This window comes from Seriola lalandi, unplaced genomic scaffold, assembly GCF_002814215.2.
Source record: "Seriola lalandi dorsalis isolate HSWRI2012SDOR001 ecotype SW California unplaced genomic scaffold, Sedor1 jcf7180002053942, whole genome shotgun sequence".
Classification (NCBI taxonomy): domain Eukaryota; kingdom Metazoa; phylum Chordata; class Actinopteri; order Carangiformes; family Carangidae; genus Seriola; species Seriola lalandi.
Window position 1 is genome coordinate 206,390 of NW_019524495.1, and position 22,808 is coordinate 229,197.

A 22,808-nucleotide genomic window follows, 5' to 3' on the forward strand; every position below is an offset into this window, starting at 1 on the left:
CACACACACACACACACACACACAAACACACACACACACACACACAAACACACACGCATACACACACACACACACACTCGCCCAGGAAGACCATGAAGCTGAGTTTATGCAACACATACACACACATCATACACACACATCATACATACACATAAACAGTCTCCCAGCAACAACACCCCTGTGGGTCAAATGCTCAGCGCTCTCTCTTGAGTGTCAAGTGTTTATGTGTGTGTGTGTGTGTGTGTGTGTGTGTGTGTGTGATGCCGAGCACACATCAGGCATGTATGCATAACTGTCCCAGAAACAACGACAAGAGGTTTTACTGAGGAGCGAGGGTTCCCCTGACTCTATATTGGTTTAATAGGTTTGGATAAAACCGTCCCAGGAACATTCCTGCCTCCCTATCAGTCCTTTTGTGGAGCTTCAGCACAGTGACTCAGACACTGTCAATAGATTTCACTGATTCCTTTCCCTGTGTGTAAAACTTCTTACACACAGAAATGAAATTATAATGCAGCATGTAACATTGATCCCTATGAACCCATCAGAGCCTTGGCACAAACAATGGAAAGAAATTTCTAATAATAACACAACAGTCTAGTTTGAATAATTGATCACCTTTCACAATCAACAGGCTGCTCGATGTTTAACCCCTTTTTCAAATTACACTGGAAAAGAAAACAGCGTTAAAAACACACAGAAGAAAACATTATGTACACACACACACACACATACACATTTTCTCTGCTGCATAAACATCCACGCACATTCACGCTGCAGAGCACATGCTCACTGGCACCTGCTATTAAAGCGCAACACACACACCCCCACACACACACAGACAGAAACACACACACACACTTAAATCACTTACAGATTAGAGAAACAGTAAACAACAGTGCCAAATGATGTAGCATGTATAGAACAGTACATGAGGATCACATCAGAAGAAGCCACTTAAATCATTTGTCCACACAACACAATAATAATCCATGTAATAATAGTAATAATAAGCCACTGAAGTAATTACTTATTGTTGCGCCTGGCAAGAATAAGCATCTGGCTGTAAAATGTGTGTGTATGTGTGTGTGTGTGTGTGTGTGTGTGTGTGTGTGTGTGTGTATGTGTGTGTGTATGTGTGTCTGTGGGGGTGTGGGGGTGTGTGTGTGTGGGTGTGTGTGTGGGGGGGTGTGTGTGTGCCCGCGCGTGCTTTTCTTCCTCGTGCGCGCTGCTATAAAATACCAGCCCAGCACGGTACAGCTCTCTTAGTTCATGACGCATTGTAAAGTTTCTTTTATTAAGTTAATTGACTGGCTATGTTTCACTCTCTTACTGGGCTATGCCTTTCCTCACACAGCGAATATGCAGCTCACAATGTTAACAGTGGAAGATTTACCACCACAAATTCTCGGTAATTCTTTAAACAATGGGTCCTTGATTTGAGACAGAGGTAGATAAATACACGCTTTACTTTTATAGCTGGCAACTCTTGATTTTGAAATTACAAATGAAAACTAACTGATCTGTTAAGTGAATACAATGCTTTTTCTGGTAACATGGCTGAGGTGAGTCCAGAATTCAGATCCAATAAAGAGCAGGAGAGAGCTGTTATTCTAAGCTAAAGTAGTTAGTTGGCTTAGCTTTAGATTGGATAAGTTACCAGTGTAGGTGGTATGCTAGATAGCTGGATATGCTACTTACAGTTTACATTATAAACACACCATTTAATTTGTTCCATTGTTGTTTTTTGGAAATTCAATTTAAAAAAACACGCACTAAACTCTTCAAAACTTAACTCTCCTCTAACATAAAGCCTCACAGACCCTCCATCTGTAATTAAAGTTGCTAAACTGGGATTTGACAGTCGCTGTTTGGAAGAGGGAGTTAGCGAACAGTCAACTTCAACTCTTTTTATAGGCGTTTTCACAAATATTGCAACACATTGTTTTTTAAACTCCATGAATACCTCTTCTTTTGTAAGTTTTTATATACTGAATTAAAAAGAGCTGACAATAAGATATGTTCCAATACCAAAAATGGCCTTCACTGTTTTAAAGGGTGTTAGCTTATAAAGCTGTAGTTTGTGGGGGTGATAATGTTATGTTTTATATGTTTTATATATATATATCTATATATATATAGAGATATAGATACATATAGATATATCTTTTTTTCTGCATGCTTTTTCTTTACAATGCTGGCATGAACGAGTTAAGAGCCCCACATATCAATTCCACTTTTTTGTGTACATTGTGTACTCAGCTCTATGCGTGCCTCTATAATTGCATAAGTATATGTGTGCATACATTACAGTGCCCGTAACTAATTATAGTGTGAAGTAACTTACCCAGGCTAACAAGTGTGCGTGCCACCCACAGGACATCGGCCACCAGTGCCGGAAAGATCAGAGCACTGCTCAGGACGTTCCCATACTTCTGTTGGAAGGGGTCCATCATTGTCACATACTTGTTCTCTCTCATGGGCTTGGCAAAGAAAAAGCCACCTGGAGCCAGAGGGAAGAGATTACCATAAAATTAGCGTCTCTCTCTGGAAATGATGAAGCAATAAATTTTAAAAAACATGGCTGTATTTCTATCATTTGAAAACCCAAATGAGAAAGAAAGGAAGAAGAGGAAGAGAGTCACTGGGAGAGTGAAAGATCAGGTCCGCGTGAACAATAAGAAAAACAAGTGTTCCCTTCAGATAACTCAATAAACACTTTCAGCTGAACTCATGGGTCCACTTGGCCAACAATGGACAAGAACAGAGGGGGGGTGTTATATTTCCTGATCAGGTACTTTGGGGTTTCCAGTTCCCATTATTCTCCCACCACGCAGGCCATTGTGACATTGGGGCCTGAGCGTTGATGATTTCACCTGTTGCAAATATTTACAGATGGATAAGTGTGTGTGTCAGTTTGGTCAATTCAGGAGCAGGCAATCTAAGGCCGTTTGAGCCTGTTGCCTCGAGTTACAATCCTGAACTGATTTCTCATGGTCCTATTTTTAACGTGAGCGACACTTTTATTGGTGTGTGGAGCAAGGTGGGGGTTGGGTGTACGGGAGTGGTGTCAGTGGCCAACGACACAGAAGCTCCAGACGGAAGTTGGTTTATTTTGATATTAAACTGTGTGTAGAAGCTTTAGGAAACTTGTGCCTGTTGTGCCATTCAGGGTTTTAGGCTTGGGAGTCACTGGTGCCACTTACCTAAGAAGAAGGTCAAGACATACGGCACAGGCATGAGAGCCCACACTGCGCCTAGTGTTGGGTTGTATGTTGCCTCAGCTATACCGAGGATGAAGCCTCCACCCACCCACGTAGCTGCCAAGAGACAAACAAAAATATTAAAGGAGATAAATGACAGTCACACCACAGTTGCTTTTGCATTCCAAGGATTTCATGCATACCAAACAGTCACTTCAGTTATCACTTGCAACTTTTTTTCCCCTCCAAACATAAATTATTTGAATACTTAACATACAAAATACAGAAAGACTCAAATAGATAAGCTAGTGTCTAAACTGAGCTCCCTCCGACTGCTTTACCAGTGAGAGTGAAGATGCCGACTAGCAAGTTGATGTTGCGTCCAGCCAGTAGTGTTATCTCCATGCCGTCTCCTGTGCACTTCTTCTCCTCCCTCTTGGAGCGCATGGACGCCCAGATGCCCGTACCCAAGATCAACAGGTAGAACACTGCCATTACCACCAGACCTGGCACATTGAGAGCCATCCTCAACTACTTATGTGTGCGTTTCCTGTTGGATAGAAACATAGAAAGAAAACAACATGAAGATCGAAGTTGCTAAAAGCTAGAAAAGGTAATACAGAAATACAGGTTTGCAATGGTTGTGTAAATCACTACAACATACAGAACAAAATGCACAAACAAACAGTGCACATTCTCATTTACTTTTTAAGACTGCAGGACAAGAGTTCAAGTCTGCACAAATTCAAATGTCATCTAAGAGGATTCTGACAAAAAGGTACATTCATCATGTGCAGAAAGCTATTAAGCGCAAATAAACAATGAATAGAAAACAGTAGCATGTATTCAAATGACTGAAGAGAGTAAGGTGAGCCAGGTGAAAAAGAAAATATGTCGTCTTAAGGAAAGAAGGTGGATAAAGAAAAAAGGCTGCAGTGGAAAAAAAACCAAAAAGACAGGAGCAGCAGCATCTCGGATGACCTGGCTCTACTTGCTTGGCAGACGGGGTGATGGGGTGAGGAAAAGGAGGTGGAGTGGAGGAGGAGGAAAAAAAGAAGGAAGGGGAAGGGAGGGATGAAGAGTCAGAGAGGCGAAAGTGGTCTCACCATAGTACTTGGCAGCACTGAGAAAGATGGCGGACAGATGTTGTCCCCCGTCTTCAGTGGTTGGACCGCCCGAGTTTCGACCCCAAACATCGGGAAGTGAACACAACTCAGAGCTACATTAGTGCGTACATATGTGTGTGTATGTGTGTGCAGTTACTGTAACTGTGTATGGGACAGATGGTTTTCTAAAAAAAAGGATTAAATATGAGAAAGCCTTTGCACCTATAAAAAAAAGTGTTAATGTTTTAACTGCTGGTTTGTACCTACTTGTACCCACTTGTCTGCACATTGACAAGGCTGTATCAACTGTGTTAATGCAGTTCAGGAAAACTGAAGAACTCAACACAAGTTTGTTTTAGTTTTTTTTTCTTAAATATCACAGTGAGGCAGTTTCTTAGAAAACCTTCTTCTTTATTATAGACAGAAACTTATTTAGCATAAACACAGCCATCCCTTTCATGGTGAAAAACAAGACATGGCTCCCACCCAATGTAATGAAAAACACATCTGTTATACAGAAAGCTTTGGCTCGAATCATAAAACTTGGAACAAGAAAGAATGCATGTATATCCACTTGGGAGAATGGGTAAAGAAAAAAAAGGAAATGTTTGTGAAGGAGGAATGGACTGAAAAGTACGGGTAGTGGGCAAATGTATGTGTTTGTGTGTGGACGGCAAGGAAGGAGTGGGTGGGGGATTGGGGGAGTCAGCTCTGCGCCAAGGTCAACAAAAGCCTGAAAAGCTCACTTACGTGGCCCATGTGTTTTTCTGTGTTCTGTATGTATGTATTATGTATGTATGTGTATGTGTGTATGTGTGTGTGTGTGTGTTTGCTCACTTGTGCAAACTTTTGCAGCCCCTTTGCAGAGCTCAAACTGCATCTTTATGTCAGATTAGGAAGAAAACCAAGAAGCGCACTCTGCTAATGGGACTGTGATGTATCAAGAATACAAAGAGTGGTGGTATGGTAGTAGAAATACAGTCTTCATTTTAAGAAGCTATATATTTGACAGCTGTAGTTATGAGTTCTTTGCAGGAAAACGTACACATCAAATATGAGTACATTAAATATACTGCATTATCTGAGTTAATGTTACAGATATGAACATGTTGGCTTCAAAGCATGTTTATTTAAAAACAAAAAAACTTTCTCCTACAGCGGTATTATGAGCTGTAAAAATCGGATCCTTAGTTGGTCTGGCAGTAATTGCAACCTTTTCAAATTGCAAACCAACAAGTATGGAGTCTAATGCCCCACCAGTGCTCAGTCAAGAAATATCCTCTGCCAGACAGCAAGCAATACATTAACTGCAGTGTGTGATACACAACTGGTAGTGCACACACTTATTTTTTGGAGCTAGCCACCACTAAAAAGAATCAACAGCATTAATGTTTTGAAGCTTTCCAAGGACTTGTAAAAATGTTTATAGGGCTTTATGCAATCTCAGGGGAAGCTGGAGTCGCTGTGGGCTGCTGGTATTTTGTAAGCTTGTAAAAGCAAAAGAACATTTGAGAAGGAATTGTGGGTACGACATGTTCCAGTCCAATGAACTTCTGAGACATTTATTCCTGTGATATTTGCCCATCAGTAACTGGCAGATTCTCAAGTTATGGACAAAACAGGTCACCATTAATTGAGTTCCTTAAAAAGAAGCCATTTGTAAGTTTTGCTATTGCTGCATAGTCGATGTTAGCATTAACAGCTGTTTAGTTACCAGTCTAGAAGAAATGTTGCAAGTTCAGAAGAAAGGTAGTTAGTTCAGTCCTTTGCTTGCCAAGAGCTGTCTGCAGCAGAGGAAAGTAAACTTCTTATTTTTGCTCTTCTTTTCCTTTAATGAAGTTAGCATGTTAATCAGCTAGCGCCAGCCCAGTTGGCTCAGTTTGTCGCTCTCTGATACCGAGTCACTGCAGTGTTGGGGCTGCCTTGAAGAAATAGCGTTGATCAGAGGAGGTATTATAATCTCTTGTCTTGTAAATATAATGACAGCTGAAGCTCTTGGCGAGATTGGTAAGTAAACGGCTGTTAATGCTAGCATTACCTATGTAGCAACAACAAAACATACAAAGAACTCCTTTAAAGCTGCAGTTAGCAATCTTTTATCCACTTCGGATAATTATCCACTTCCATCCATTTTGGCTAATGAATTAACAAACAGTGTGTTAATAACATTGCTAACTAAACTTTAGCTTGCTAACTAAACTTTAGCTAGCTTCCTCTTTCAGAAGCTAGTAGCTAACTTTGTCTGTCTGCTGTTTGGTGTTGGGCAGGTAGCATACAGTGGTTTCTGAGCTTTTTGGATTAATACAGCTGCCTGTTGCTGCTGGAAATGAAGCACATGAAAGCAGTGAAAATCAAACTTTGAGTAAGTGTGCTGAAAAGTGAAAACTATGAGATAAAGTAGGCCAAAATGCTCTGCAGCACCACTGAGTTAAATGATAGCTCTGTGTTTCTTAGCCCATTTGACATTACCAGTGTACTGTATGTAGTCATTTGATTTATAGGTAAGATAAAAAGTTGATTAGTGGAGCTTTATAATTATATTAGTGAATTTCAGTTTGTATTTGCCTTTCTTCTTAATATGCTCTTCTATCATGCTACCATCCTACCATGCTAATCAGCTGTATTATCAGCTGTACATTTCAGCCAGGCAGGATTTCCACAGTCTTGACTATTTTAGTGAGCCCACACTCCTCTTTGTAACAGTATGCAAGATATTTCACAGAGTAGAGAGAGGTCTGGAGTCCTTCTATATGGATATGCATGCCCATTGACCTAATTTGGAGGTGAAAAAAAGTCCTCTTATATGTATCCCTCCCTCTCTGCACACACAAACACACTTTTTCCTTGCGCTCCTCTTTCAGTGTGATGAATGTGATGTCCATAAGGACCTGGCCAGTGTTTGTGGATCACGTGCCTTTCCTCAAATGAGGCTGGATGTACTCGTTACCGACTGTGGCGTACACATTGTTTCAGCCATTTCAACTGATTCCCTCACACATTCGGGTTGCCATACATTAATGCGCTGTATTTTTTTGTAGTTATTGAAGCCAAGTTAATATTCAACTCATGAATGTTGTAGGCAACAAACTCTCACTGCAGTGGAGCAGAGATAAATTCTGTAAAACCTGAAGGGTTTTCCTTTTAAAAGACTGCAAACAGGTTGAAGATTGAGATATCAGAAAATCTATGTATCAGACATGAATCATTTCCTGCCAGGTGGACAGAAAATGCCAGCAAATACACACGTTTTCAAGAAATATTTTGTGATGATTCAATCAAGCAAATTACATGCTTTCCTATGACCTAGATTGAGATTTTTCACATTTACTTCTGCTGACATCTTCTTTAACACGATGAAAATGCCACTCAATACATAAACTAAATCAACCTCTGCAATTAGTAACTACTAAATCTCTACAAAAAATATAAAAACTTCTAATATGTCTAAAAATATATAGATGACTTTGTACTTGATTGAAAATCAACTTTAGAAGTCAGTGCTCACTTTGCCTCTGATTTTGGTACTGGCAACTGTGACTACTTGGAAAAACAGCTATAGACTTATCCAAAATCAGCTGAACAGCATAAAATCTACTGGTGGCACCATAATCAGTAAGCAAAAAGGAGAAAACAGAGGATAAAGGCCTAACCCAAGGAGCTAGAAGCCAGAAACCAACTTCATGCTAAATGCTGAGCAATTCACTTTAATTCCTGAGGTGAAATATGCCTCCATCAGTTTTTGGGAAACCGTGAATAGGAACATCATTAATTTATATCAATAACACATAGACATATGGTAACCACACACCAGTGAGGAAAGAGGTATGAAGAAACCAAGGTTTCGCTTTTCACTCTTGAAGTGACAAACATTTCCCCACCTTCTTGAGGAAGACTGTGAGTGGCCGGGAGCTCTATCACAAGCAGCACTCCTGTGAGATATGTGTGTGTGTGTGTGTGTGTGTGTGTGTGTGTGTGTGTGTGTCTAATAACACTAAGAAGTGCTATATTTTAATGCATCAACGTCAGGTCATTTTTTCTGTATAGCTGCTTCTGCAATTTGCTTACCTGCCACCTAGTAACTATCCATAGTTCTTCTTACATGACTCACGCATGAACACAATACAGGCACTTTAAGAGAACACACAAGAGGGTAGGGCCAATCTTCTGAATATATCTTCACAATTCTTTTGAATTTGTGCCATGTCACATTTTTCTTTTTTTGTGGTGAAAAAAAAAAAAAAAAAAATTCCCCAAGAGAAAAATCTGTCAACATGCAAACCACAAACAAGGTACAAAAGAAAAAAATCTCACTCATAAGAAAGTTGCTCAAAGCCCCAAAAGTTTTCAACTTTCATTCATGCAAGGAAATACAGCAAAAAGCTTTTAAAAATTAACAGCACGCGAGTAAAATAACTGCAAAGAAAAGGAACTGAAAAAGAGCTACTATAATAAATAAGGGTTGCAAAATAGGCAGCAGAATTCTATAATCATGTCTAATGTTGAAAGCAATCAATTAAACAATTAATGCAGGTGCCACGACAACACTAATCCTTGTTTAGATTCTTGGCCTAAACCAGGCTCAAACTACAGGAGTTTTGAAATCCTAACCGATTTCCGAATCGGGTCACATCACAGACACAAGGAGAAACTCCAGATGTTCCTCTAATCTCAAACACGCACACTACAAGATTTTAAAATAATGTTGCATCAAACAACACAGGATGTTATTAAGATTATCGTGCCAGGGGGAGCAATTCACCTCCTTACCTGATCTCAAGGGGAAGCAGATCTAAACAAAATGGAGATTCGTGGTGCAACAAACCCAATAACCCAAGACTAGATTTCTCCTCCAATTGTTGGGAGGGAAGTCGGGGTTAAAGCAGCCCAAAACTCCTGTAGTCTGAGCCTGAAATATTAGTATTAACGGTTATTTCATCATTCTAGAAATATCTTTGGTGCACCCAGCTATACAGGTCACAATATATTCCTAGCATATTTGCCTGCAGCCAGACAGAAGCATCACCAAGCAAACCTGACAGAGCTGCTCCATGCATTAAAAAACAGAGTTCCTGTTTCTATTTAAGTGGGATTTTGGTTTATTATCAAGTTTTTCAAGTGTGACTATAAGTAAAAATTTGCATTTGAACTTCTGTGTTGCTCAAGCTGGGGATTCACTGTCACAGTTTCAAACTCACGATTGTCTCTTCACTGTTCCTCATTCAATTGACAGTCAGAAATAATTATTGTAAACCACCAAAATCCTTTGTTGAGAAAAGTTTCAGATTTTAGATCGTACTGGTTTATAAGGTAAACAAGATGCAACTCTAAAGTCACCATTCCGAACATTCACTTCTTTTACAGTGCATCAACTCTAGAATAAATATAGTGTTGACAGATATGCTGAGGCTTTGACACCACCTAATGACATTTGAGGACATTGTTCGGCTGAGGGAAAGCGGTCACAGGATTGATTGGCCCTGTCATGACGGTGTCTATGGGCATGACTGCTTTCTCAGTCTAAAAATTCCATGTGGTATTCACTTTCACACAGGTGCATTAGTGTGTCTTGGCATGGGTGCAGCTACAACACTCTTTCTACGAACACCTCCTCCTCCATCCCCCACCCACAGATCTCCTCATCTCCCTGCCTCTCAGTACTTTTCCGTTCCGACCGACTCCTCTGCCAACTGCATGTTTGCTGCCTGCCTCCATCTCCACCCCCTGCAGTTTTGTGATTTGAAGAGAGTGTTCACAGACAATATCATCTCCAGTGGTAAGTAGCACTAAACTGAGTGTAACTGGTAACTTTCACAACAAGTCTGCACGTGTCTGCGCACATGCACAGTAACACATGCTATAAGACTTCAGGTTGATGCAGAGCACCACTGAAATGTGACCTACAGTCCAGACAAAAGCTTGTTGTCTTTTACAGCAAGAGAGGAAGAAAGGTGAGGACCAACAGAGAGATAGAGCTCATGAAAAAACAGTCTGTTTCCTCTCATCTCCTTTGTTGACACCCCTCGCTTCAGTCTTAACATGGACAATTTAACTTTTATGTGCCGCAACACTTAAGAGATTACTCATCTGGAACAGCTCCAACTTTGATCTGTAGGAAATGATCCATCAAAACTAATACGCTGAACAAGAACCAAGACACAGAAGAGACAGCAGTCCATTATTTACCGCCTCTCTGTTGTTTTCGAATATCTAACAAAGTATTATGGAACTTAAGGTGCTATATGTAAGTATTTTAGTTTAAAACATTCAAAAATCAACTAAAATTATACAGACTGCAAGGAACAAAAGTTTTAACGTTATGTCAAAGACATCTGTGTATTATGTTGCTACTGAAGTTAGCACTCAAACCCTCCTGTAATACCACTTTGTACCTAAAGAGGCAATAGTGAGTCACTGTAGCGTCCAGTCTGCCTGCAGTCATAGAAACTAATAAAAATAGAAGCAAAACATGAGTTAACATTGACGTTTTCCACAGCTGAAGGTAGCTCTTGGCAAAGTTTGATGCTGAACTCACATTTCTTCTAGAGTGGTAAGTAAACAGCTGTTAATACTAACGCTGGCTATGTAGCGATAGAAAATACTTACACATAGCACCTTTAAGATGTTGTTACCACACCTACATTCTCTTAACTTGCTTTACCTTTCTTTATATTTTTTCCTCTTACTATATTTATCGTTATGCAGCAAAACACCAAAACAAATTCCTCGTATGTGAAACCCTACTTGGCAATAAACCTGATTCTGAACAATTAAAACTTAAAACCCATATGTTACGTTACAGAGAAGTTGAGTTGTGAAGACACAATTACATCTTGATTTCATTTCTGCTTGAAAGGTCAAAGGAGTGGATAGAAACACAGAAAAGCACCTTGAAATGAAGATGGATTTTCACTATCTGTTGCAAGTTACTTTTTCACTCACAGGACACAGATGATTGCGTCAGAGCCTAAGTGGGCAACTAAAGTTTCTACATCCAAGGCCAATCATTTGAACACAAATTGAAGCTAATCTCTTATTCTTAGAGGGAAGCTGCTCAGTTTGAAAGTTCACCCAAGGCGCTGTCAGAGTGAGGTTGGGCAAGTTTGCCCTCAGGGATGATGACTTTGATTAAGAGAGAGACGGAAACGAAGTGAATGATAAGAGGCTGAGGGGAGGAAACATAGCAAAAGTGTTTAGTCCACGTGGTGAGGACAGGAAATACCAATCAAAAGAAGAAGTCATCGCTTAGAACTTGTAAATCATAAATTTTAAAAACTTTGCATCTACAGTGACATACATGTAAAACTCCTCTAGGGATATATCATTCAAAATAAATGACAATCTCTCTCTGACAACAAGCTTCAGCATAAACAGATTTTTCATTACAAATTTTCAACACAGCATTTCTTCAAAACAAGATTTATATCATTAAAATTCAGCTGAGTTCAAAAGTCTGAGACCAGAAAAAGTGTCTCAAAACATTTGGACACCGTGTATTTTCATTAGTCTAAATCAGTAATGTCTTGAACTGCAGTCTGTGTCCGCCCCTGTAGCTTCTCTATTCTTACAGCAAGTGCGGTGGAAAATTACAGCTTATCAAAACAATACAGAAAAAACAAAGATAGCCAGTTGTAGTCAAAGAAGTCAAACCACAAGAGCCAATTTGTCTCTGCAGCAGTTCCCCTGAGTGCTATTTCTAGGACAGGCATGCTCTCCCACTTAGTGTGTCCCAACTTGACTGAGCTTAAATAGCTTTCTCAAAGAAAAACACACACATACTGTACATGCACACAAAACTGAAAAAAAAAAAACCCTACTTACTTTAAAGCAAAAAACATGTCCACAAAGTCAAAAACATGTACATAAAGTAAACATAATGTCAACAAAGAAATGAAAAACTGAGCACAGGCGACATATGTTAGCATATTTGATGATTGAATACATACCTAGGGTTAACAGTACGTGTCAGTTCTTAGAGATGATGTGAAGAGGGAACAGAAGCTATTCTCACAAGACAGAGAACAGGCCAGGTGATAAATTCAGTCCAGGAGGAGAAAGGTTCATGCGACACTCATCCAAAGTGTTGGAGAGTGAGAGATGAGGGCAGCACAAAGGAAAACAACAGGTGCTCTTCAATCTCTTGAACTCAAGAAGGTTGAAACGAGGCAACAAAAAAAAAAGTCTATTTCAAAAATGTTTTTAAAAGAGTTTTTTTTTAACAAAGTGCTCTGTAGGGAAGAGGGAGAGAAGTCAGAGTTGATGTTCAGAGTTCATGAGGCAGGTTCAATGAGGAAGGATGGAACTCTCTAGAATCAGCATGCAGCCTTCCCCTGGTTTTAAACCTCACGGGGTGGGAGGGGTTAGACAGGATACAAAGGAGAAGGAAGCCACCACTACTGCCACCTGATTGGTGACTGCATTGGTGCCCCTGACTGCAGCCAGTTAGCTATGTTGAGAGTGCTGGGCGGACCCAGCCCCTGTTTAGCTTTGGTCCACATGAGGATGACTTTCATTGCAGGGCGGAACTGGCACCTCGAGCTGCTCATGATCAGCTCATTAACAGCAGCCCTTTTTCTCTGTCCAGCTCTGCCTCTCTCTACTCAAACACCTCTTGCTTTTAATCTCCCATTCTTTCACCCTTTTTTTCTGTAGTAAACTTTCCTATCCACTGTCGTCAGACTCTGTCCTTTGTGCAGACTTCCCTCTAGACATGACATATCAGACATGAGTCACTGAACCTCCCTATCTCTCACCTATCTGCTGTGTTTCACAGCAACTGCACAGCCAGCGTGACAGATGCCAGCCACCAGGATCCTCACACACCCACAATACTTTGAGAAAAACATCTCCTTCTCCAGGCTGCCCCTGTTTTTTTTTTTTTTCTGGTTTTATTGCTGTGTGCTCATGTGTGAGTGTGGCTGCACACAAGTGAAACTTTGCAGAGGACTTGCACAAAGCGATGCTTGTTCTGTCCATATGGTTTAGTGTATCAAGCGTTTAGTAAATCACATGGGAAGAGTCAGACAGAAAGAAACAGCCATGAGAGTTGGTTAAATATAGACAGCAAAATAAAAGTGCTCTGCTCATATATGCAGAGGAGCAATATATATCAATATAAAAGGATATAATTTTGAACATAAGTGTATTTTATATGCACAGAATGTGCATGTTGTTGCAAAGGGGTTTTTGTATGGTCCAGGTGAAGCCAAATGACAGCTATTTGTAACACATTACCTCAAAGCCAAATATTTTCAGACAGTTTTCACATATTCTCATACTGGTGGGGAAAGACGAAACCATTCTACAAACCTGATGTGTGAATTCTTTCCTTGTTCTACATAACAGGGAAGCAGGGAAGCAATATTCTTAAGCATTCAGCGGCCAGCCTTTACAATAAACAAAGACAACGTGTACGAAACACCGTAACATATAGAAATAGTTGTCAAAATGAAAACTATGCCAATCACACTAACAAAAACATCTTTGTAGAACACAAGATATCAAAAACCACCATCCTGTATTTTACAGGCAGTGAAAAGAGAAAAGAAAAAAACTCCTGTCCAGCTCTTCTTCGCTGAGGAAAAACCAACCATCAACCTCATCTCCAACCACTCTCATCTTCCCTCAGTTAGAAACATTAAGCAACTTGATCCAAAGTTTCTCTCCCTCAGCTTGAATCGCCACTGAGACCAGCTGTGAAGAGGTGAAGCAACACTGTCCCTTTAAGAGTCCTCTTTCAGAGCATGTGTGTGTGTGTGTAAAATGCTCATGCTATATGACTACCCAGTCCCCTTCTAAGATGACTTGCAAGTTCTGAAGTTTTAATTTGCTTAGCTTGCTCTTTGCACGTCTCTCTACCTGTTAGTTTATCACTTTGCATGTATTTCTTTACACACCTCCAGGCCCTCCTCTCTCTCTCTCTCTCTCTCTTCCCTCACACTGACTAGCAGACAGGACTGGTTCCCAATGAGTTCCAGATGGGTTCCACTATTCCCTGTCAAAATAAAAATGTTGGCAGGGTCTTGTCCCCATCTCTCTGCTCTAGACCCTGTAACTGTGCCTGCAACTATAGTCCCAGCTGTAGGGGAAAATTTCACTCAGTGGGTGAAGTGGGTGCAATTCATTCAGTACCTCAAGGTATATGAGGTATTTTTATGACTTTGTATTACTTTTATTACTATGTAGTAATAATAATAATAGAGGTAATCATGGTTAAAAATGATCTGTTTAAAAGATAATCATTATTACTATTACAGGCCATTCACACATACAGACACTGATAGGCTAGTATTGATTGTGGGAATGAATGGGACACATAAGGGGATTAAAAAGGAGTAAATTGAGAAAATCTCAACTCTATGCAAATATCCTCTGATACAATGCAAGCGACACCCAGGCGAAAGCCAATCACATCCCTTTTTAATCCTCAGAAACAGAAGAACAAAGTTGTTGATGAGCTACCCCACCCCACAGGACAAATGGGGACCACTTCAAGCCACAGGAAGACAGACTAAATGATAACATAAATACAAGTGTAAAACTATGTGCAAATAAAAGTATAAAAATATTGACCATAAGAGATACTAAGTCTGATATTTTGTAATGGCCTTTTAAGAAAGACAATTTTAAATGAGAATATGTCAGTTCACAAAATATTTGAAAACATAACAGTCCATCAAGCCTCAAGAGTCAATGCTTACTCGTGCATCTCGAGTCATGGTACCAGCTGAGAGAAAGTATTCTTTCTTGAATCATTCTCTAATAACGTTCTGTTAGTGGCCAGTGGTCACTCATTCACATTTACATTTAAAATTTGGTTTTGTCCAAAGTTTTCAGTTTTCTGAGGAGACAATGTTTTCATGTTTTGAGCACGACAAGAATGAAACAACTGCAGTTGGGGTATCGCCCCTTCTGCATTGAGTTTGTGAAACAGTTCACTCAATAATCAGTCTTTTCCATTTCAACCAACTGAGCCCCAGCTGACTGAATGAGCTGCTGCCTGATATTTCAATCCAACCAACACTGCTTCACATGCACACACACACCAGCGGACCAACTCCCCTACTCTATATCTGCTTTGGTCTCTCACAAAATGATCATAGAGTATTTGCTCAATTCTGGCCAATATTCATCTTAATATTCAGTTTGGTTAAGAGGGGTTACCTTAATACCTTAATCCTAATCATCAGAGGTGTTACTACGATGTCATTTTTGGGTGGGCATTTGTATTATTTGGGTGGGCAACAACAAAAATGTTGCTTTTATTAACTTTTCCTTGTATGATGAACTAGGATAGTTCTGTCTTGGATAGAACGATGTCTAGGCCCAATATGATTAGCAGAAGGTTGCCACCTTTCATGCAGAAAAATAAAACGCCCCCTCCTGCAGCAATACCTCCACTTTTGATTCCAGTGCTCCATCTTTAGATTTTCGTATCGTAAGTCTTTGTGACTTCTGTCTGTGTCTGCACACGACCCTTCAGTCTCATGTCCTTTTAAGTGTATTTTTTGGGCGTTTACCTATGCTAATTATGGCCAACTGGCACACACTTTCAATTTACGAGGAGATTGGCATTCATCAATCTAAGAACACAGATGCGCACAATTCTGCAGTTTAAGAACACATCTGACGTAGAGTTTTCTTAAGAACTTTCTTAAGAATAACTTAAGAAAGAATTTAAGAAAATACTTATGAAGATATTGGTGAATGAGGCCCAATGCTTTTTAGAAATAAGTGATATGTAGATAGCTTTCAAGTTAGAAAACTCCAAAATAAATTCTACTTCAGTCAATGTTGAAAAATGAACTCATCTTTTTGTCACAAGTCAACAGGCTCCTCTAGAGGTCATTTTGTCATAGCTTAGTACAATAAGCCAACATCAGAGTGTGACAGAGAGACCATGAAAAAAAATGCCCACCCCAGCCCACCCGTAGTGTTCATGGAGCCCTGTTATTTCTTTACAGTTGAAAAGAAAACTCAATTCAGAAGCAATGACTTTACCAGTCCATTATACTTCTGAACTGTACAAAAACCGGAAGCAAAATTTGGATCGACAAGCGGATGATCATGGGAGGAATCAGTGGCACAGAATTCAGTCTGGCTTGTCCTTGGGCAAATAACACTCTGCATACGAGTTCGAATTAAGCCAGAGGTGGGTGTATGATAAGCACAGTCACCATACAACCTCCTCTGTGGGTGTATGATGACCTATATTTCCACATCATGGTAGAAAAAAGCACAACTTTATTTAATGACATTATCACGTAAGTGGGGGTAAACATATTATTTCTTCAGATGCCAAATAAACCGCCTTGAATGGGCGCGTGTTCAGAAAGCAGGAATGATGGCAACAGTCCATCTGGGTGTGCTTGAGAGCCTCTACAGTTCCAGCATGCACAAGTTTTGCAAGACTGCCTGTGAGGGAGTGAGGGACACACTGGAGAGGAAAACAAGTTCACTCTGTGTCCCTCTGTTCTGTGTACTGCAGCATTTGGTTTCTAGCTGCTGGGAAGCTGCTGCACGTACCGCTCACATTTCAATTTCATTTCAGTCTGTAGATCATCATTACATCATTACATCATTTATCATGCTTTGTTTTTATTGCACACATGACAGGCAGCTATCAGAAAAATAAGACAGGTACTTACATGCTAGAGAATCCTATTTTTTAGAGAAATACTCAGCCAGCATGTTCAGATTTATCTGCATTTCTGAAACCAGGATATGAGGTTTACATGGTGGGAACACAGTTATAGTACTAAGGCCTTTCTTACAACATACATGTTTAAATTTTAGGTGACAATGACAGGTGTAACCAGTAACATGTTTGTGGTGAAATAAACTTGTTGTAGTTCAATTGCACAATATATAAAATGCCTTGGATAGGTGGAGTCAAAAAAAGGACTGGCGGCTCTTTTCCTTCATGGTATTCCAGAGGGAAATACAAGACAGCATGTACTATAGCAGGCCCTTAACATAGCCACTCCAACATGAACGCAGCTATTATACTATACTGTATTTGAAGTAGGGTTAGGTAACGTTTGAATTTTTACGAGTTATTATTATTCTTTTAAGCATTAATTGAACATTCACAAAGTAAATAGTATTTACTGTTTGGTAGTATTTATTTACTATGATAAAAATGTATGATCCACAGCATTAAAAAATATATTAAATAATACACAAAGATCAATCTAGAGCAGTTAGAGTTCTGGGGCTATATTGCAGATACTAAATACTTAAATTTCCCAAAAAGAACATCTTTGGATTTTTCTACAGCTGATGTTGGATTGGGTATTCAGGATTTCCTAACCTGAGGTAAAATAGAATGAAGTAAGATAAGCTGGGATTCCTAAAGTTAGGAAGGATTTGCTCCTTTAATACCAAATATCTTATACTCTTCTTATCCAAAGACTTAACATAGGAAGTTTCTGTAATATGACCCCCTGGTGACAAACACATGCATCTTTATATGTCCTATATGTCAAGGACATCACACACTATATCCCCACCATCAACAAATAAACACTAAAGCTTTAGTGCTGTAGGAGACGGCATGAGTAATAATTACTTGATCTGTTTAATAGGTGCAAGTGCACCAAAGGACATGGTAAGTGCTAGTTCGGCATGTTGAGGTGTTAAGAGAGGAGGTGCTGTCGGAAGAGATAAGTCTTTGAGAGATTCTTGAAGATAGAAAGGGGCAAGCCTGCTCTGGTAACATTTGTTAGCTTGTTGCACCATCAGAGAGCCACAGACCAGAACATACTGGACTGAGATGGCCTTGTGTGACCGAAAAGGAGCATAAGGGTGTATGATGCAGAGTTCAAATAGATGGGTGCAGACCAAGAAGTCACTGTGTAGGAAGCATTGATAGTAGCATTGATAGTAGCATAGATAGTAGCCAGTGTAGGTCGATGAGAAGTGAAACAGAAACCTTCTTAAAGGATTGGAGGTTGTGATTGTCCTCTGTGCTCTTCTCAGTGTTGGGTTGCTGCTCTGTGGTTTTAATTAGCTGTGGGCAAAGCTCCTGGACTAAAACAGCAGCATTACTATAAACATACAAAAAAAGTGTGTGCTATGGTTAAAGAGCCTTCATGTGTGCACCACCCTGTCTGAGGTGTCATTGTGCTGTTCTTGTTGCTGACACACAAGAGGCCTCAATGTGCATAAACATACAAAAAATAGTTATTTCATTTGTTGATGGATATGCAAAATCCAACTTTTAAGTTTATGGTCTCAGTATCAAAACATGAGTAAATACAAAACACACAAACCTGCTATAAAACTAAACAGCAGTTTCAGTGATGAATTGAAGCCTGAGAGTCAAATGAAATGTTGCTAAACAGTGCGGCCAATGGGACACAGACGACTATGGATCAGGTATGTAAACTGATACAAACAATTTATTTTACTTTCTGATGATCAAGACTAAAACGCTGCCATTGTCTTCCTTCAGGGGTTATTCTTACTTTATAATGTTAGTCACAGTGTTCTTTGTAGTTGTTTTTGTCTGTGTTTCTGTTGGTCTCAAGGCTGAACACTATAACAGTATAGGTGTTAGACTGATGATCAAATGACACTGGCACATGTTGTAGTATTTCAGGCTATTAAAGTTAAAACTGTTCAATGACTTATGCTAGTGGATATTTAGGTGCTAAGGGTGAGTGGTTGTTTAAACATCTGCCTCAGGGAAACTATTTCCAACCACTGATAAAGATCACCCTATGGGCATGTGTAGGGGGGCAGCCGGAGGTAACAGAGGTAGATAATTGGTAATTTATATGTATATAATAACTGTCTTCCTTTGAGCGTGCTGAGCTTTAGGTTACACTTGAGATCGGAGTCAGATGGGAAGGAGGAAGCCAGCAGAGCCAATCAGAAGACGACAAAACGCCCGTGCACATTTCTTTGTTTGTACTTGTATAAATACACTGGATCAGGGAAAGTTAGGTTGTCAGACTGTGGACTGACCAACACTTGTTATTGGTTAGGAAAAGGCACATCTGATCCAGAATTCTGTAATTGTTCATTGCTTGCTGAAAAGATTCACTAAACAATTTGAACTAAATTCTTTGGTGTGGACATTCACTGGTCTTTTGAGTATTTTGAACACTGCACTCACCCTGTGGGGGTGAGAGTTTTTTTCTCTAAACAGCAAAAGCTCCTTCACACACTAATGATCTTGTTTCCCCAACATCACTTTCCAACTGTGGGCCACCAGTCAACAACAAGAACATTATGAAATGTTATGTGGTAGAAGGTTATTGCCTAATGCATGTGTCAACACAGACACAAAGTTAAAGATCTAGATTAATTATTAATATAAAATACAAAATACATATTACACCCTCTTTAATAGGGCACACTTAAATCATTGGTTTTAAGACACATAATCTGTTAAATGGACATCATAAATGTGCAGTCAAAGGGGCTCATTGTGTCAGTCAGTCCATTTTGTGAAAAAAACGTCCACCGTGTAGACAAAGGACCACCCCGAGCAGCTTGATGAACAGGTGATAGAAGAGTACAAGTCAGGGCATGGATACAAGAACATGTCAGAGTATGTGAACATCCCCTGGAGCCTCGTTGAATCAGTCATTACGAATTGGAAAGAGGATGGCACAGCGGTAAACCTGCCTAGAACATGTTGTCCTCAACAACTGATTGAGCGTGCAAGGAAGAGGCTGGTGAGGAGGATCACCAATGACAGACCTTTGACAACTCTGAAGATGTTTCAAGCTTCACAGGCTGAGAGTGGAAGGACTGGGCACACAGTTGGCTGGGTGTCAGCTTTATGGGAGAGTGGCGGTGGCAGGAAGGTTCTCTGGTCCATGTATTTGCCATCAGGCTAAAGGCCATGTTTGACATAAGGCAGGGGTTTTCAACATCTGACACAGTTAGACCACCCTCAGACAAAATCGAGACAACTGTGCATCTTGGAGCGTTCAACTGGTCTAGGCCATCAAAGTAACAATGTGAAATAATCTGCAGGTATAGTGTAACATGGCCATCTCTGTGTTTTCCCAATAACATGGCACCAAGCACGGTCATCTAATGTTTGTTCATTCTAACATGTCATTCAACATTTCATCTCCGTGGTAGTAGAACTTGAAACCACAACAAAGACACAATGAGTGCCATCATGAGTTCTGGCAACGCAACAGTGATGTTTGGTACTAGAGAAGCAGAAATGATGTACTTGGCAGAACTAGCACTGGGGGCATCTTTGTTAGGGCAATTAAAGGGGGAAAACTGAGCATAATATACATTTATATATACTTTAACTCATTAGAATAAATGTATACTGATATCAAACTAACAGTTTATTGGTAAAAGTTTGGGGACAGATGTAATCAAACCGAGAGACATGAAAGAGAATGAAAAATCAAACTTAGTTTTCAGCACATTTTTTAGTAAGTACATCACAACACAAAGACCAAAGACAATACACAACAGACAAGCTAATTACACTAACCAAAAGCAACAGTGTAGTAGCCATGATATTGTTTCTGTGAGGCTGTACTTGGGCAAAGCGATGCTTTGAGCTGAATGCAAACCTCACCATGATTATCCCAGCGTTTGCCCACTGGGACTAAATGCTGTATACAGCTGAGGCTGACGGGAATGTTTTTTAGTTCTGCAGGTACAGTATGGTGGTAGCCATAAACCACAGAACTGGATAAACTTAAATTTTGGCCAGATGAAGTTGCTAATGGAAAATCAGGGTATATGGGGGTCGATTTCACATCTTTCAACTCTACTCAGCCTGTTAGTGGCTCTGCTCATTCTTTACGTTATGCTTTCCCTTTGGTTTGACACCTGCTAGCTCTGTTACCATATATGGATATGATAACAGGATGCTGCTGAGTCAGATCTTCGTGTCATAACTTTCAAGTTTATGCTGTCAGCAATCACAATCTCATTTCCTCCATGCCCAGTCTGCTGTCAAACTAAATAGTGTACCAGTAGATATTTCTGCTTTACGTTAACCCTTGTTTTTACCTAAATAGTTCTTTAAAACCTAAAGGGAAACTTCTCTCAGGAGACACAGACTGAAAGGCAAAAGTTGTGAAATGAAGTTGTGTAAACAAGAGGCAAAGCACACCGCAGTTGTAAAAACGTATAGCTCCATGCAATGAGAAAGAGGAAGGTGGCTGGCATGATCGGAGTGAAACCAGACCAAAGAGTAAAACTGCTAAAATATACAAGGGACATAAAGGGTGTAAGAGTGTATATACATTGTTATGTGTTACATGGTGGGGAGGCAGAGTGCAGAGGGACTGCTTCTTCCAGTGAAAGGAAAAGACTTCCGAAAAAGTAAGAGACAAAACACAAATGAGTTCATAAGTTCATAATCTGTTACCAGGAGAGATAAAAACAATCCAGGAACATTTTGTCATAACACAGCACACTACAATCAGAGAGCTGAGCTAATCAGGACAGACAAGCTGTTTATCAGCATGTGTCATCCTCCTCTGCTCTGCCTCACTCAAGGATTTTCATCAAAGGATTTTTATTCAGTTTATTTAATTAATGGGTCTCGTCTACAATAAGCACATAATTTTTATAAGAGGTTTTTGGCACAGAGGAGTGCGCTCTTCCTTTAAAGGTTTGACTGACTTCAAGTATTTATAACAAGGTGTGGGTGATACATTACAACCAATCCTTGCTTAAGTGCGCCAGCTCCATGTGACAGGCAACGAACACAAACTTAATATTCAGTCCCCGTTTGTTCCAAATTTGAAGAAATCCTTGAAGGATTTCCTGAGAAAAGGCATTCACAAGATGGGCGGACAATTTGAAAACATTTGCAAGCACAGCGGCATGAAAAAGGGTCCAGTAGGCTTGAAATGAACTAGGTTGTACGACATGTCGTCTGATCATGTCTAAAGGCAGAAGTGTTTAATCCTGGTTAAAGCTTGACATCGTAGTTTCAACCTATATTTTCCACAACCTAGCAATAAAAAAGCAAATAACAAAACTCACTGTGTTTATTATGTGACTGTATAAACTGTCCACACTATTCCTGTTGTCCCTGCAGTGGTGAGGTGTCTGTTTGTGTCTGACGTACATCAACTATCAGTGTTCTCTCTGACCTTGAGAGATTCATAGCTGACCCAAGAACCTGAACAACTGGCCACACTTTCCTAGTATTCATATCAAATCATTGCAGAAGAATAGACTTATCAGCAACACAAAACAAGTCATCCATGACATTATGCTGTCTGGGTCACCCTCAGTCAATAATACTTACTAATGTTCTCTTCCTTGTCAATATGGACAGTGGAGGAAGGGCTGGGAGAATGTGGCTAATTTCTTTCCTCTGCTGCAGCTAGCTTGCAGCTTCCTTCACAGAAACTCTGCAGCGGCGCACGACACAAGACAGAGCTGGCTCTGTCTGTGACTCTTTGTCTGTATGTCTGTCGATGGGTGCTCTGGCAGGCAGAACTGATGGGTGCTATGTGCGATAAGCTGCCCAACAATTAATGACGGAGAAGTGGTT

At 40.0% G+C, this 22,808-nt stretch overlaps 1 protein-coding gene across 3 annotated transcripts in view; it reads right to left on the bottom strand.

Annotated features, from left to right (window-relative positions):
- LOC111652312 (high affinity choline transporter 1-like) overlaps positions 1-12,608 on the bottom strand; it is a 22,223-nt gene extending 9,615 nt beyond the window's left edge. For 2 of the 3 annotated variants that reach the window (XM_023402542.2, XM_023402541.2), the window contains exons 1-3: positions 3,207-3,318; positions 2,348-2,503; positions 619-668 (exon numbers count right to left, since the gene is read on the bottom strand). In XM_023402542.2, coding sequence (XP_023258310.1) covers positions 619-668; positions 2,348-2,383 — 86 coding nt within the window. In that variant the 5' untranslated portion in view covers positions 2,384-2,503; positions 3,207-3,318. Of the gene's footprint in view, positions 1-618; positions 669-2,347; positions 2,504-3,206; positions 3,321-3,544; positions 3,754-12,252 lie in introns of those variants that run through there. The other variant, XM_023402540.2, reaches the window with a different exon arrangement.
- Between the last annotated feature and the right edge of the window lie 10,200 nt (positions 12,609-22,808).